The sequence below is a fragment of the Balaenoptera acutorostrata genome, chromosome 7, assembly GCF_949987535.1.
Source record: "Balaenoptera acutorostrata chromosome 7, mBalAcu1.1, whole genome shotgun sequence".
Lineage (NCBI taxonomy): Eukaryota > Metazoa > Chordata > Mammalia > Artiodactyla > Balaenopteridae > Balaenoptera > Balaenoptera acutorostrata.
In genome coordinates this window covers 16,599,967-16,617,402 of record NC_080070.1, presented here as the reverse complement: position 1 = coordinate 16,617,402, position 17,436 = coordinate 16,599,967, and the positions used below count along the sequence as shown (strand labels likewise).

General features: G+C 40.2%; 1 protein-coding gene across 3 annotated transcripts in view; it reads right to left on the bottom strand.

The window, feature by feature from the left end:
• Positions 1–17,436, bottom strand: part of DGKI (diacylglycerol kinase iota) — a 473,650-nt gene that overhangs the window by 246,313 nt on the left and 209,901 nt on the right. For 2 of the 3 annotated variants that reach the window (XM_057550578.1, XM_057550579.1), the window contains exons 5-6: positions 16,651–16,707; positions 9,286–9,351 (exon numbers count right to left, since the gene is read on the bottom strand). In XM_057550578.1, the coding sequence (XP_057406561.1) occupies positions 9,286–9,351; positions 16,651–16,707 (123 nt within the window). Of the gene's footprint in view, positions 1–9,285; positions 9,352–16,650; positions 16,708–17,436 lie in introns of those variants that run through there. The other variant, XM_057550580.1, reaches the window with a different exon arrangement.

Genomic DNA, 17,436 nt, shown 5'->3' with positions numbered 1-17,436 from the left:
AAGGTGGATGCAATTGCTGCAAGACTGAAGTTCCCGCCATGGCGGCTTGACCAAATGGTTTATACAGCACGACCTCCCAGAGGCAAGATAGATCATCAGATAAAAGATGTATTAATCGATACAATAAAAAGAAATCAAGAATGGAGGATCAAGAAATTTGAGGGCAAATGCTCCAATAAAGGGTCATGATATTTTGCCCCATTTCTGGACTAAAGGAAGTTTTCAAAGATAGAACCCAAAGGGCAAGTTCCCAAGAGAATCCTGCAACATCACAGCAAGAGAATACGGCAACATTTCCCCAGACTCTATCTAAAAGGATCTACTTGGTCCATTTACTTGGGTAGTTGTACAGTGGGGAGAAAGAAATGTCCAAATATTTTAAAGACTGTTGGACAAGAGTGCAGGTCAACATGTATACCCAAGCACCGGAGTCTGAAACAGCATCATGGTCCCCTACAAGAGTAGGGATGTATGAGGTCCAGTTTAAAAAAAGGAGTCCTGGACCAGGGATGGTTTATAGAGAGTCTACTGTCTCCACAAACCCAGCAGGGTTATTTCCCCTGGTCCCTAATTTTATAATTGGAGTGAACATGCTGGGATTTTGGCAGAACTCCAATACTGGTTTCTTGGCCTGTTGCGTAAGTGCTGGCATAGTAAGAAAGCCCGAGTGAAACACTCAACCACCCTCCCAGTCATATCTAAATCAAAACCAATGTCACATTCTCAGAAGTAATAGGTATTAAATAATTAATTTTGTATGTAATGATAATGTTATTGTGTTTATTTTTAAAAATTATTATCTCTTTATGTACCACCCTTAAATACTAAAGGAGGCAGTGGTGGTGTTCCCCAAAATATCCCCATTTAATTCACCAGCTGGGCTCCTACAAAACCAGATATTATAGTGGAGAATAATGCTGGACTACCACAAATGCAACCCAGTATACTCTAATTGTAGCTACTGTGTCAAATTTGGGATCTTTTGGCCTTGAGTCTATGACTTATGGTCGTCGATTTAGCAAATGAATTATTTTCCTTCCCTCTCTGAAAGGAGAATCAAAAACCATGTGCATTCACTTGTTAGGGTTAACACTGTACTTTTACAGCCTTGTGCCAGGGCTTTCAACTCTTCTGAATCTTATCCAAATATAGTGCAAAGTAACCTGAACCATATGAACATTCTGCAGAATACCACTTGGTCCACCATATCAAAGGTATCATATTAAGGTGGATGAACAAGAAGTGGCAAGTATGTTGGAGGTTTTGGTGAGACAGAAGGTGGGGAGATAAGCCCTATGAAGAATCAGAGGTCCCACACATCAATGAAGCTTCTAGGGTTTAGTGGGCCAGGGTGTGCTAGAATATCCTGCCCAAACTAAAGGACAAATTATTGCATTTCACAATTTTAACCACTAAGAATGAAGCACAGTACTCTGTAGGTCTCGTTGAATTCTGAGGCAATATATTCCACACTTAGGAATACTGCCTCAATCAGTCTATTGGATGATATTAAATGCTGCCAGCTTAGAGTAGAGCACAGAACATGAAACAACTCTGCAGTGGGTCCAGTCTGCAGTGAAAGTAGGCCCTGTCACTTGCAGCAGGCCCCATGCTATTAGAGGCATTGGGTAGGAGAAAAGGTGCGCTATAGAGTTTATGACAAGCACCAATAGGAGAATTACAACATAGACTCTAGGATTCTGAAATGAGGTCATGCCATCTGTAGGAGAGATTTGTATATCTTTCAGAAAACAGCACCTGGTATGTTACTGTGTTATGGTAGAGGAATACCTGAATCACCAGGTAGTCATGAGCTGGGTTCTGTCAGATCATTAAGTCATAAGGTTGTGTGGGCCCAGATGCAATTCACTGTTACATTTAAATGGGAACATATGGGATCTGGCACCAGCAGTACCAAAGAACACAAGTAAGACACATGAGTAGGTAGCTCAGACTCCCCATATTATCCACTGTTATAATACTAGGCCTCTCATTCAACTCACACCTATGGAAATATGGGGATCCCTTATGACCATCTGAAAGAGAAGGAAAAAGCTGTGATAGGTTCATGGATGGGTCAACTTGGCACATGAGTCCAAGCCAAAAGTAGACTACTACTTCACTAAAGCCTACTCAGGAGTTCCTGAGGGACAGAAGTGAGAAGAAATCCTCCCAAGGGACATAACTTCAGTTACGTCCCAAGGGATATAACTTCAGAAGTGAGAAGAAATCCTCCCAAGGGACATAACTTCAGGAAGCAGCTGGTCCCCCACTTTCTGTGAAAAGACAAGTAGCCTGATATAAGAATATATAATGACTTACAGGTAGTTTTGAATGACTTGGCTAGTTGATCAGGGGTCTGGAAGGAAAGAGGAGATCAGGGGAAGAGGCACATGGATGAACATAAAGTGAAGATCACTGTACTGCACATTAACGCCCACCAGAGAGCATTCACGGTATAAGAACTAAAAACTTAGATATAACAACTCAGACTCCACACGTTGTCGTGAGCTATCCATAGCACTATGGGCTCAGAAGTGGATGGCAGGGATGAAGGCTACAGCTGCGTCCAGCAGCATGGGCTTCCACTACCACCACTGCTACTATCACTGCTGACTGTCTAGCCTGCCAGCAAAAGATACCAAAGCTGAACACTCAGTATAGCACCAACCCTGAAAGGGAACGACTAGATGCTTGGTGGCAAATTGATTACACTAAACTCCTTCCACTCTGGAAGTGGGAGCAAGTCACCATGACCGGAATCAACACATATTGTAGGTATGGGTTTACCTTTTCCTTCTGCAGGGCCTCAGTCAGCGCTACTATGCAAGGGCTTACAGAGTGCTTGACCCACCAACACGGGATCTTATACAACACTTTCAGACCAAAGAATACATTTTTGTATTCTTGATGTGGAGGTTCAGGAGTGGGCATATGGCCATGAGATACACAAGTCCTACCACATCCCACACCATCAAGAAGCTACAGGCCTGACAGAGAGATGGAAAGGTCTTTAGAAGATGTGACATGGGCTTCAGCTTTGAGAGGGTATCCTATGAGCACCATCCTCTAGTCTCAGTATATTGACCAAACTCATGATCGTTTAATGATGCTGTGTTTCCATGGTAAGATACATGGGTGCAGAGACCAAGGAGTGAGAGGAGGAGGAGCCCGGCCTACTATCACTCCCAGTGGCCCACTTGGGGAATTTGTGCTTCCTTTCTCCACAACTCTGGGCTTTGAGAGTCTGAATACCAGATGGGGAATATCTCCACCATGGATAACAGGAGGACCTTAAACCTTAAACTACCACTGCACCAAGTTACTTTAGCATCTTTGTGTCAAGAGACTAGCAGGCACAGGAAGGGATCACCATCTTGATCCTGATCATTAGGTGGGGGATAGTTATTTGACAATGGAGGCAGTAAGAAAATATCTGGTACCCAGATTAGCCACTGGGGCATCCTTTCTAATTCTTTGAAAACTTTTGATGGTAATAGACAAGTGCAACAGTCAAGACCAGGGGATCAGACAGCGTAGGGTAAGGGTCTTGGTCACTCCACCAAGTAGGTCACTGCTAGAGACTGAATGCTTGTGTCCCCTCAAAATTCGTATGTTGAAACCTAATCCCCAATGTGTTGGTATGTGGAGGTGGGGTCTTTAGAGGGTGATTAGGTCATGAGAGTGGAGCCCTCATGACGGGATTAGTGTCCTTATAAAATAGACTTTTATAGCTCCCTTGTCCCTTTTACCATGTGAGAACTCAGCGAGAAGATGGTCATCTATGAATAAGAAGTAAGCTCTCACCAGAAACCGAATCTGCCAGCATCTCGACTTTGGACTCCTAGCCTCCAGACTGAGAAATAAGATTCTGTTGTTTTTAGGCTACCCAATCTAGGGTATTCTGTTACAACAGCCCAAACAGATGATCACCTAGACAAGAAGAGTTAATTGAGCGTGAGGTAACTACAGAAAGAGTGGTTGAGGAAGGAGATGTGAACATCAGTTGCAGACTTAAGACCAGCTGCCAGAGAGAGGGCTGTAGTGTATCCCACTAACCTTCCTCTTAAATGTTTCCCCAGGAAGTAAGACCAACCAGAATCCCAGAGGAACTTTTCCGAACATGTATTTTATGAAGCAAGTAACTCTGAGAAGCACAAGGGACGGACTGTCGTAGATGTTGATGTTCCACCCAGAAAACTCTGCTGCGGACCTGAGGCACTCAGCTCATTCTCCCAGTTGATAGGAGTGTTGGAGGCTGATGGCTTTCCAAGGAGTCACCTTTCCATCCTTAAGCATTGCCCTAAGCCTAAAAGAGTCACCTTGGCCAAGGACAGCCCACATCCAATGACTGGTCAAGGCAGGGCAACTCTGAGGGGCTATTCCAGATCCTTATGGGATTGGCTGAGGTCTTTGTTGGAGCTGCACTGCAGTTCAACTCCTCCTTCTGCACAATCCTCGTGCCTTCACTTGCGAAGCCTTTTCTGAAGAAAGAGCATTAGGGACCAGAGTGACCAGAGCATCACATTAGCTGTAACTACTAGGACTCTGGCCATGCCAAAGACTAGGGAAGCAGTGGCAGTAGCAAAACGTCTCTACAGGTGAGAACTGAGTGACTTAACCACCTGGAGACCACAGCAAGGAACACTCTGCTTCCGAGCCCTCAGCCCCTATCCCCCCTTTTTTTAAACCACTTTGAAGTATGAATGACATACAAAAAAAGCTGTACATATTTAATGTGTACAACTTGATGAGTTTGGAAACAAGTATACACCTGTGAAACCATCATCACAATCTATGCCGTAAACATATCCATCACCTTCAAAAGTTTCCTCCTGCCCTCCTTGGTTACTATTATCTTTTGTGATAAGAACACTTAATATAATATCTACCCTCTTAGAAAAATTTCAAGTATTCAATATAGTATTGTTAACTACAAGCAGTATGCTGTACACTAGATCTCAAAGACTCATTCACCTTGCATAACTGAAACTTTGTACCCTTTGTACCCTTTGTACCTCTCCATTTCCCCTTCCCCAGGTGAATCGGGAAGACATTACGCTCAGTAAAATAAGCCAGACACAGGAAGACAAATACTACATCATGTATGATACCGTTTATATGAGGAATCTAACAGAGTCAAATGCATAGAAGCAGGGAATAGAATGGTAGCTGCATTTATCTCCTTCCTTGATACTCAGCCAAGGACAGAACGAAAAGCCAGACTTCCAGCAGCTATGTGGGCACAGGCTCCATGGAGAGGCTAGATTTCTTTGGACTTGTTGTATTACCCACTTTACATTCTCAACAATCCTCCTGAGGCTAATGGCATCTGGACAAACATACAGATAGGCTAATAACCAAACCTGCCTAACTAGTGAATGGATCGTCACCCTTGAACTTCCTTTCCTTGTTCCTAACTCTGCGGGGCCTCTTGAGAGCTGACCTCCAGGGCTCACACATTTTTAAACCAGTAAAGAATGGTGCTTCTTTACTGAAGGAAACATCCCCCAAAGCTCCAGATCAGTACTTTCCATTATTTTTAGACTCTCTAATCCCTTTCACTATTCATCCATATCTCAACCACACCCCCATGGAATGTCTTAAATCATTTTTGTCATTTTTGCAATACAAAAATGCCATTAAGGATACTTCCTTTAGATGGGTATATTTCAATTATTGCACAAGTTCATTTTAAATTCATTTTTAACAATATTCATTACAATAAAGAGTAGTTTTGACATTTTCCCATTTAATTAGTGCTACCTGCAACTTAATTTACTTTAATTATATATGAAAGTACGTATAATTTATAGACGAATAATTCATAATTATGTGGCATGTTTGGTTAGGAAATTGGAAGACATCAGAAATGTAGACCAAAGTTAGACTATGTGTTGTTGTGTTAAAAACTGCTTTCATGATTTGATGTTTGAAATTTAAAATTTTTAAGTTTTAAAAAATTAGCTCGTTTATTTTATAACTTTTATATATGTTTCCAAATGAAGAAATAAAAGATAAAATTTCAAGTTGCAATTGACAAGCATATTTCCACAATTGCCATACTGCTGGGTTTGGATGGTTCCTTTAAAAATGAAAGGTCAAATTAGCTATAATCATGACTATCTTTTTTCTTTGCATACTGATTTTTTTAAAGTACTACTAGGGATAACTCAGTGTTGAATAAATCTCGATTGAATGAATGCAATGTGTAGATGTGGTGAAGATCAGTAAAGAGGTACGTTTGCAGAATAAGTATGCAGCTTGCTTTTAACCATTGGCCAAGTATAGATTTACACTAAATATGGGCTGGATCAATCCCATTGTCCCTCTGGATCCACTCTCCATCTTTCTCTACCCTGTGTCCTGTTGTAAAAAGTTAACTTTTATGGATTGCCTCAACAATGTCCCTTGTGTTCTGGTTTCTATTTGGTTTGGCCACTGGAGACTGAAGGTGAGTGAAGTTGGGATATTTATTCCCCCAGCTGGTAGATCACCTCAGGCTGGCTAAGTCTCATGACTTAATCTCATGACCGCTTTAGACTTGGCTTGACCACAGATCCCTGCTGTTACTAGCCTCGAGTTTTTCACTATCCCTTGTAGTTTCTTTTCTGCTCACACATTTTAAATATTCTCTTTATTAAACACTTATCAAATTACATAATTTGAGTGTGACAGCTCTTTTCTGCCTGGACCTTAACTCCTTCATAATGTAGGACTATGAACGAAAACAATGTAAAACTACGTGATGGTCATAAACATGGCAGCCTGGTAGTCAGTGAATGTTAAAGCAACTGAGCAATTGAATCACAAGCTGTCTCATCTGGTATTCATTATATGACACACACACTCAGCCAAATGCATATTCAAGGCTTGAGAGAAAATTAGTCTCTAATTAGTCTCAAATATTTACTGTTGATTCTAAAAAGTAGAAAGTGAAACCACAAATACCCTTAACCATAAACACTCACTAATAACCCCAAAAGTTTTCAAACCACTGGTTTAAACATTTTTTTTTGCTAAGTAAAGTATTTTTTACCCCATCCCAATGGATAAATTATGGAATAATGTGTATAGAAGTCTGTGTGTGTGTGTGTGTGTGTGTGTGTGTGTGTGTGTGTGTGTATGAGGAATGGTTTAGAAATCTCTGGATATGTAAGAATGTACAACCAACAGTACTGATGAAAACTATGCATAGCACCAAAGTCTGAAATGAATCTTCAATCCCTTAATCTGCAAATGGAAAGAGAGTCACTCACTAGTCTTCCTCTAATCCAGGGGAGAAGCCAGGCTCCAAAGAAGGGTTATTTATTATCCAGCAAGGAGACACAGGTTTAAGACCATCACATGCCACAATTGCTTGAGTCTCTGAGAATCCATAAGCAGCTGGATTATAAACACAGGACATGAATATAACAATACAATATTATGGGAACTCTATGTGAAGAGCTGGGCTCACAGAGTTCCCTGTGGAGAGCTGTGACAAGCAGCGAGCTGTGAGTGCTCTGAGACGCCTGCCTGGGGACACTGGGCAGGAAGAGAGACGAGACATGGTCGCAGCAACTCAGAGTACAGGGTGTCCAGCCTTTCCCCTTCAGTTGACCACGCCAACAGAAGACAAGCCAGAAAAGGGAGTGAAATACGACGCTAGGGAATACTTGTCGCAAGATATATAATGCTTATTGATTTTCTTTTAATAAAATTCCTCCAAATCTATTATGGCTTGAAAGTTGCTGATGCAGTGCCAGCTACTAGGCTGTCTAGTGAAGGTATTTTCTCCGAAGCGAAGAACCTGTTCATCCAGATCCTTCCTACCGTCCACATCTCTGACCTCAAAATTGGCCATGCCTACCTGTTTCTTCTCTCTTACGCATACACATGCACACATTCTTTTGGGGAAGTTGTAGACAGTCTACAATCCACTAAGTAAGAGAAAATCCATAAGCCCTAGGGCAACAGCAGACAGGGAAGGAGTAGACGGAGCCAGTGGAGGAAGGTCATGTGAGGGTAGAGGGCTGACCTCCTTTTTCCCAGCCGTGTAAAATGGCTGGTAAGCAACTTTCAACTCCTCCTCTCTCCCTCCCTCCTCCTCTTCTTTTTACCTCCCCCCCCTTTTAACCTATTTTGCCTGTCCTCTTTCCAGGCTAGAAAGGAACCAGCTGAGAGTCACTGTGTTGAACTGGAGGAGATAATACCAGTTATAACGGAGGCCCATACCCTTGAGACTAAAGTGTGCCACCTTCCAAAGAAGAGCTTGGTAACCAATGGCTACAGCATATTTCCCTTTCAGGCACTGGAAAAACAGCAACATTAATCAAACTTTTTCCACGTCTCGCTCGCCCTCAACACTACTCAGGCAGCCAAAACTTCCTTGCCTCCCTCTGTTGTCAAAAATGCCATACTGGTCAACTCACCCCAGTGCTTGACCCAAAAGAGTCACATGAATAAATAAACAAATTAGAAATGAATTGATGAGGAATATACTCTCCCAAATTATCTTGCTCTCTACCAAATCAAAACTTTCCTTTATTGAGACCAGCTTACGTCTATGTAATTAAAAAAAAAAAAAATCTTTGTAGTAGGATTCACCACCAGTTTAACTTTCTCTGAGGATCCTTTCATTCCTAAAGTAGACCTTTGTACATTGAAAAAGCCATAATCCAAATCTGTTAGGGTCAATAACATGGAATCTACAGAGCATGCAGCTGTCAGATCCCCACCTCACTCTTCCAAGTGGCCCTGCACCCTGAGGGGCCTGTAGCCAGTCATACTTAGAGAGTAGACATAAATCACCACCTATGAGAAGGGCATCTCTTTCCAGGAGCTGGATAATATCCCAAGAGAGCAACACATTTCCTGCTTCCATGTTGTCCTTCTACCCAGTTCTGCTCAACCATAACATATCAACACGAGTAGTATCGCTCATCAACCTACTGACTTTCTGTTGGTGTTCAAAGAAGTATGATGGGCCAGCAGTCCTCAGGAGGGAGTTTTAACAAAATAGGAAGTATCCTCTTTTTAAACTATCCACAATGAAATTCACTGTAAAAGTCCATCCATCTCTCTTAAAACGTGCTAATTCCTTGTATGGAGACCACTGCTTCTTGAGTGAGTTCTAGAACAAATAAAACACCTCTTAAGGGAAGGGGACCTAGAGAAGGGAGGCCTTTGGGAAAGGAAGGGACGTCCTGAGCCCTGGATCCAGGTGACTGGACTCATCTACCTTGGGTGCTTGCCAAGGCCTGAGAAGCCTCCTGCGATGACCGTGGGGTGCAGGCCCCTTACCTTACCACACTGCTTACATTTTCCCTCCTGCCGACGCCTGTGTACCCAGTGATGACGCACAAAATTCTGTGGGAAAACAAAAGTAAATAAACATGTTTCAATTCGCAAACTCCAATGTTAGGTTTTTTTTTAATGTTTTAAGAATAAAGATTTCCGCCAACAATCATCTAAGCCCATCTAAGCACAAAAACAAATATGTGTATGTGTGATTTGTTTAACAATAAACATGAACCCACTGGGGAAAATGAAGCCAAGTCTCCATCCTCAGTGACCTTTCGTATCTGTAGAAAGCATTAATCATGCCCTCCCTCTGCGGCTTCCTGGTAACAAATGGCCATAATGAATTCCCGTTACTCTGCTTTCCGTCTAGTAAAACATTGTGCAGATTTGTGACCTTGGGCTGGGGCGGGGGGGAGAGTGGGTAACTGAGTCAGGTAAAAGAAATATCCTTAAAGAAATGAGAAGGTGAAGGAGAGAAGGACAAAGACATCCAATTTTTTTAAACACATATGTATTTAATGCTTTATAAATGCCAGGCAGGCACTGTACTAAACATTTGAGTCAGAAAGAACTTAAAGAAATTAAATTCTCAGAAAGAAATAGATCTCCTGATTTGGGACTTACATGGTGACAGTTTTTCACTAGCAAAAGTGAAGGAAGAGAAAAGCTGAAGGAAATTGATGACAAAGACAAGAGATGTGGGCATATCGCGAAATTCTGCAATGAGGTTGTATTTAAACTGTCCTTGGATAACCTGAATGAGATCAGCTTCCAAGGTCTATTCTTGGCTTGAGCTGTAGGAAACATGGAAGGTCCTTCTCCTCCCAAATAGAAGCACCCGTCACCCCAGCTGTTGGGATACTTTACAAGAGAGAAGGTGGTCTTCAGGCCTAATGGTACAGGTAAACCCTAATAACTTCCATACAACTCATCTCTCTTAGGCCAATACACCTAAAATATTTGCTAATGTTTTTCTCCTGCCCTTTTCTGAGAAAACATACTTTACCTGAAATTAATATGCGTATTGTCAGGCCACAATCCATACTTTCCCTTTAAAATAGGCCCTTTACCATATATTCAGTCTTTCAACAAATACTTACCAAATGCCTACTATCCAGGCATTGTTCTAAGTACAGAGGGACACAGGAAACAGATCAGTGTCGAGAAAAAAAAATGTTATATCAAGGCATGAAATTCAGAGTGACAAAGATACCTCTAACAAGCATTAGCATTATCAATTCCAAAGTGCCACCTCTATTTCTCTTCGTAACGTCAAACCAAGTTAAATTAAAACTAAACAAAGATCCTGGAGGAATAATGGTCTTTTAACTATAATAAGGTATAAAAAAACATAATGGTCCCACTAAGTAGTCAAGTTTTTATCTGGCTTTTCGCACTGTGGCAGTTTAATGAAACAAGGACACAATTCTTACATTGTTCTCAGAAAGAAGCTAATAATAACAGTTAACATTTCTTGACTACTAACACTGTCAGGCACTTTTTTAAATGCCTTACATGTAATAATAATTTTAATTTTCATGAGAATTTTCATGAGTATAGGTGCTGTTTAGTTGATAAGAACTAGTAAAACCCCGAGTTGGTAAAATATTGAAATATTTCTATATTGGTTGATAAATTGCAGTTTAGTGCCCCTACCATCCCCCGGCTCCTCCCTGGATGCCATACGCCCCCCGCCGCCCCCCAAAACTGGAGCCCACTCCTACCTCCTCATTATTAAGCAACTAGAATGTTAATTTTGGGCATAACAGGTCTCCAAGATTCTGGAGCTCTCTTCTGAAAATAAATCATGTTACTTGGGCGATGCCATTGGGTTCTCCCACAAACTCAGAAGACCGGGCTGTGCACCACTGATGGAAGTTGTCTGTCCAAGCTTAAATATCAATATAAACAATTTTGGGGGCCTATGGCTGCAAGTCCAGAAACCTGCTCAGTTATCGGCATCCATACCTTCAGGTCAGTGAAAAAACTCTACTGGGGATGATGATATTGGACCCTCCATCTCTGTACTTCACAGATGAAGTGGACCACTCCAGCTTTCCACCCACTCAAGTGAGAAGCACTTTAGCCCACTGCCTGTTTAAGAATAAGGGCTGGGGAGGCCTGGGGCCAACTGCTAGTTGTACTCTACCCCAGTTCACATCATTGTAGGGCATGTTATCAGAGGGTTTGACTTGAATTATCATTATCGTCCTCATTTTACAGATGACAAAACTAAGGTATAGAGTGGCGACTTCAAATGTCAGGGGCAGAGCAAGGATTCAGACCCAGGCAGGCTGGCAGCACTGTGTTGCAGCGCCTCTCCTCTGCTCTGAAAGATCAGGTTCAAGATCCTTCAATAAATGATTTCAATGACAGTCAGTAGTGGAAATATTGAATACATCAAAATGTCAGGCAGTATTATGAGAGATAGAAAATTTTACTATAATTGCTGTTAGTTTAGCAGAAGCTGAGGGAGAATGAACAGTATCATTGATGTTAAGAGAAATTCTCTGCTTATTGAGATTATAAATCACCTAATGACTCTCAATTTAAGAATTTAGGGAGGGAAACATTGGAAGAATTTGATGCAATTACCTATGAGAAATCATGGCTGACTCATGGAATTATTTAGCTAATTATTTGACAGCTCTAATCAAAAGATTAAACCAGCAGTTTCCACAAATCAACAATTATTTAGAAATTATAAGACTGACGATGAATCATTTCTGCTGCAACATACATCGTTTGGTAAGCAGGTTTATAATACCATGTAGTTTAGTTTATTTAAGGAATAAAAGAGACCATTTTTATAATACCATGTAGTTTAGTTTATTTAAGGAATAAAAGAGAACATTTTTATAATACCATGTAGTTTAGTTTATTTAAGGAATAAAAGAGAACATTTTTATAATACCATGTAGTTTAGTTTATTTAAGGAATAAAAGAGAACATTTTTAAATTGTTTATTTAAATATTTATGACTCTGCAAGTTGTTAAATAAATATTTTTAATATCATCCTTCCTAGGAAATAGGTAGGAAATTAAGGCCCAGATAAAATAACTCAAACAAAAGCACTACTATAGAAACTGAGTAATTGTCTCTAATCTATGGCCCTGATTTGAGATGTCAAGTATCCATCTATTCAGAGGTCTTTCTTAGGCCTGATATAAATTTCTTCTATTGCTGCTTAAACAGCTGGAACAAAGTAAAAGCCAATAAATGTGTGCTGAATTGAATGAAATTCTCAACCTAATTTCTTTGACAACTAAATTGTGTAGTTACCATTTTGGAGGATCATCCACTGTCTTTATCAATTAGGGGGAAAAAAACCATTTCTATAGAATCACTGCTGTTTTATCGTCCTTCTTTCCCAAGCACTTAAATTTTTCACACTATTTCCTTTTGACTATTATTTATATCTCCTAAATTATTGAAATGAAATTAGACTCAGGATCTTCACATTGCAAATATGAGTGTTGATTCACTGCTTTTAAGCTAGCAAAGCAAGGCTGCTGACACCATAACATCTTTTTATTGTTCATCAATAATCTGAATTATTCATATAGTATCTTCAAATACTGGGTAAGGAAAGGGCTATTACTTATGGGTGTTAAAATCTCGGTGATCCATTATTTCAGGGTTTATAGTCACTATTGTTAGCAGAAATGCATAACACAGTTGTTCAATTATTTTCAAAAACAGCCAGTTTAATTCACAGTATTATTCACAGAGCTTTTGAAAGGATCTTAGAAATTATAGCCCAATCCATGCAGCTTATCTCTAAGAAAACTGAGGTCCAGCCAGAAAGATTCAACTTAGAGGAGTCCAAACAATATTCATTAAAACATTTCCATGTATCAGGCACCCCACAAAGCCTAGGGGGCAGTGATTAACAGCCCTGTTCCAGAGCCCAGCCCTAGAGACACCATCGAGGGGAAAAGAAGCAGAGGTGTCCTTTGAACCCAGGTCAGACTAATTCTAAAGTGATTGCTTCTTTCATTTCCATTAAGTAAACTACCTAAGGCCTCTTAATTAAGAACCTCCATGGGTCATAATCTGTCATAAGTATCATCTCCAAACTGTCCTCTTAGACCAAGAGTTATTAGACACTTGGGGAGAAATTAGCCCCTTTATAAATAGATATTCATTGATCACATCCTCTGCATCCTGCCTGGTACAATGAGGTTGGGACAAATTCCACGAGTGATCTCCCAAAGCTTACACTATAGGAGGATGGCAACAAACAAGCAAATGAGTAATAAATAATTATGACATACAAAGTGCTCTGAAGGGTAGAACAAGGTGCTTTGATAAAGAACAATGTGCAACCTACTAACCTACTTAGAGGTGGTCATCAAGGAAGACCTCTGAGGGGCTGATATTTGAACTGAGGTCTAACTATAAGAAACAGCTAGCCATGCAAAGAGATTTCCAGTACAGCAATGAAACACACAAATATCAGAAGGTGAGGAATATCTTGATGCATGCCTCAAGAACTGAAAGAAAATCCATGTGGTAGCTGGATGGGTTGGAAGAGGTAGGCTGGGTCCAGCCTTCGCAGCACTTTTGACTTTTCATGCAAAGCCAAGGGTATGGTTTTCTCTAAATGATATGGAAACCACTGAAGAGTTTTAAGCTGGAAAATGATATAATCCAACATTCATTTTTAAAGATGAGTCTCTTAAATTATGGTGGATTGAAGGGGAAACTAAAGAATCCTGGAGAACCTATTGTAGTGGTCAAAAGTGAGAGATCATGGTATCTTAGTCTAAGGTGCTGACAACAGAAATGGAGATAAATGGATGGTTTGAAATATATTTTATGAATAAAATTGATAGGGCTGGCAAATGAATTAGCTGTGAGGAGTACCTGAGAAAAGTAATCATTATGACCCCCCCCCCCTCACTCATTTTCTCGATCAAGGAGCTGGGCCAATAGTCACCTCATTTTCTGAGGTACAAAAGAATTGAAAAAAATTGTTTTTATGGTGATGGAAATAAAGAGTTTAGTTTGTAATGTATTCTATTTGAGATGACTGTGATACATTCAGTGGGCATATCAAATGGAACTCCAAGTGTGGGCTGGAAATGGAAAGCTAGCTGTTGTCAGCCCAGACATGATATGTAAAGCCAAGGGATTGGATGAGCTCTCCCAACAACAGTAGGCAGAACATGGTCCAGTACTAAGCCCAACAAATACCAGGGAGTGAGCAATGAAAGGACTACACAGTGAAATAAGAGGAACATTAGGAAAGATGTCATGACAGGAGGGCATTTCAAGAAGGATGAAATACTGAGTAGTTTGAACACATTTGCAAGACTGAATAAGAGCAGAAAATTTTCTAATGGATTTGGCATTAAGGAGATATTGGCAACATTAAAAAAGCAATTTCAGTGAACAGGTAGAGTAAAAACCAGATCAGAACACGTTAAAATGCCTAGAAGGGGACACGCTGGAAACAATTTACGTAGTTAACACTTTCTGGAAGTTTAGCACTGAACACGATGCTGAGAATCAGAGCCACAGTTAAGACACAGTTTGTGGTTAAGGACTATTTTTGTTTGTTTTTTAAGATGGGAGCTGTCAGAGCATGTTTATGCTGATGGAAATAATCTAGTAGGAAGGTGGGGAGTTGAAAATGTAGGAATGGAAGAAATAGCAAGTCCTTGATATGAAGACAAGGGAAGGCGCTGAAAACACTTATAAAGGCCCTGGCTTCATGGAAGAGAAATAATAACAGCTGCTGGAAACACACCCAGAAAATACTTGCATTAGAAAACTGCACATACAATTACAATTATCTATCCAGAGGGAAAAAGAGAGATTCAAGGACAGGGAACCAAAGGTAGACATATGGATTCCCTGGTTAGAAATTCATATAGTCCATCTTAAAAACTCAAAATGGTTGCTTCTACTGTCCTAAATAAAATTTCTCCTTCATCTGAGCTATCACTGAGTTATCTCCTGGCCATTGCTATAGCACACTTGGGTGACACGGAGGGTAAAACAACCTTATCATTTTTCTTAGATTGCCTCACCCTACATATGACCCATAACTTTCCTCTTGCTGACACAATAGACAAGCACAGTGGGAGAGGACAGTTGACAGGGACAACTCTTGATATTTTCATCTCTCTCCAAACCTCCACTGCCAGCCTCTTCTCTCTCCATGTTTTCTCCCAATCTCCTTGTATTAGTAACAGTGAGATCATTCTTCTTCACAGTGCCTTTTTTCATTAACTGTCATTAACACCTCTGTACTCAGACGTCTTCTATTCCTATTCCATTCATTCATCTATTCTCGTAGCTTTAATTACTATCTCGATAGGCTGACAATTCACCAATGTCTAACCTCTAGCGCCCAATCTTCCTCATAAGCTCCAAACTCATCTACCCACTCATCTTTCTGTTAGGCATCCCCAGTTGGGGCCTCAGGACACCTACAACTTGAGAGTTCTACAACTGAACTCATTACTTCCCTACCCCATCCTCAGAGCAACTCATTTGCCAACATCTAATTGCTTTTTCAGAGAAGAACCCTTGTTTATTCCGAGCTCCCCTGTCTTTGTGTCCAAAATCCAATCAATTACTATCTCCTGTCAATTCTGTTTCCTTCAAATTCATATTCTCCAGTTTTCTCCATCTCAGTATTACTCTTAGTTCAGATCACCATTATCTCTTGCCTAGATTAGGAGAACAGTTCCTCTATTTTTTTCTCCACGCTTCCAATATTGCTTGAACTATATGGCATTCCCTCCACACTGTAGCCAGAATAATATATTCTGCTTATAACAGTTTAATGCCCCCTCTAATTACTATGATGATGAGACATTCAACTTGCAGCCTTGCTAACAAGGGCCTTCATGGTCTAGCGCCTGCTTATCTCTCAGGTCTCACGCCTTCCTCATATATCCTGTCACTTTTGTGCTTGTGTGCCTGTGTTCTGTCTCAAAGGCTGTCACTCACCTCCTAGCTAACCCCCCGCCCTTCACTTAGATCATCCCTTTGGGTCTCAGTTTAGTTGCCACCTCTTCCAGGAATTAAAATGGACCAAGAGTCAATAAAATGTTATTTCTTTCTTACTTTTTCAATTCTACCACCTCCCCCTCCCCCTACTTTCTAGTTCCATTCAATAAGACCTTAGCTCCCCAATCATTTTGTGAGAAGAAGAAAGGGCAGTAGACACACACTGAAGAGACTTGGGGATTTTATTGATTGTATGTGTTGATGTATCAAAAAGAAACTGATGTCGAATAGAGGGAGATGGACTTTATCTTTTTTTAATCCCTAGTGAATATCTATGAATCCAATGAATCAATGGGAAATAAAAGGTGGTATTTGAACTAGAGCTCTGATATACTTACTTCTCTCGGTGATCTTGAGCCCCCTTCTCGAAATGTTGGTTTACATCTGAAATTAATCTGTCATTTAAAAAGAAAAGTGTATTATATTAGAGATAAGCACTCGACTAGAATGAGTTACCTGAAAAAACCAACAGTGACAGGTATTGAGACTACAGAAAAAAAACAAACAAACCTCAAAGAATAAGGAACATAGTCTTACACTATTCTTAGTCTTTTGAAATCATCACCTTAGATAATCCCAAGTGATCCTGTTATCTCTAATTCATGACTCTTCAGTCTCACTGATGAAATCAAAGTATCTTTAGACAGTAATGCTCTTACGCCATAAATTTGAGAAACTGAGATAATAAAGAGGCAGAAGAAAAATATATGGCAGCTGAAATCATCCAGCTGTGTTTTAGATTTTAAAAGTAGGAAAATACAAACTTGAGAAATTTTTAATATGATGAAGATGATTCACAAAAATACACAAAATTATTCTTCAAGCATTCAGCACTCCCTTACTTTTAGATGGGGAGGTCTTCCTGTACATTTACATCTTTAGCTACTTGATAAGGTGAAAGAAGTGTAGAAATGAAGTAGGAAATGAGTAAATGGAGTTGGGACAGCAAAAAATAAAATTATTGTAAAATATTACTAGTCATTCCCACAAAATATCAGTTGGCAACAATTGATAATGTGTCAGTAAAACTAAATGAATATCACAGGGGACTAAAATATTTCAATACATTTACACATGGCAGCTCAAGAGAGATAATGCACAGAGAATCCCACGTGGAAAAGGAG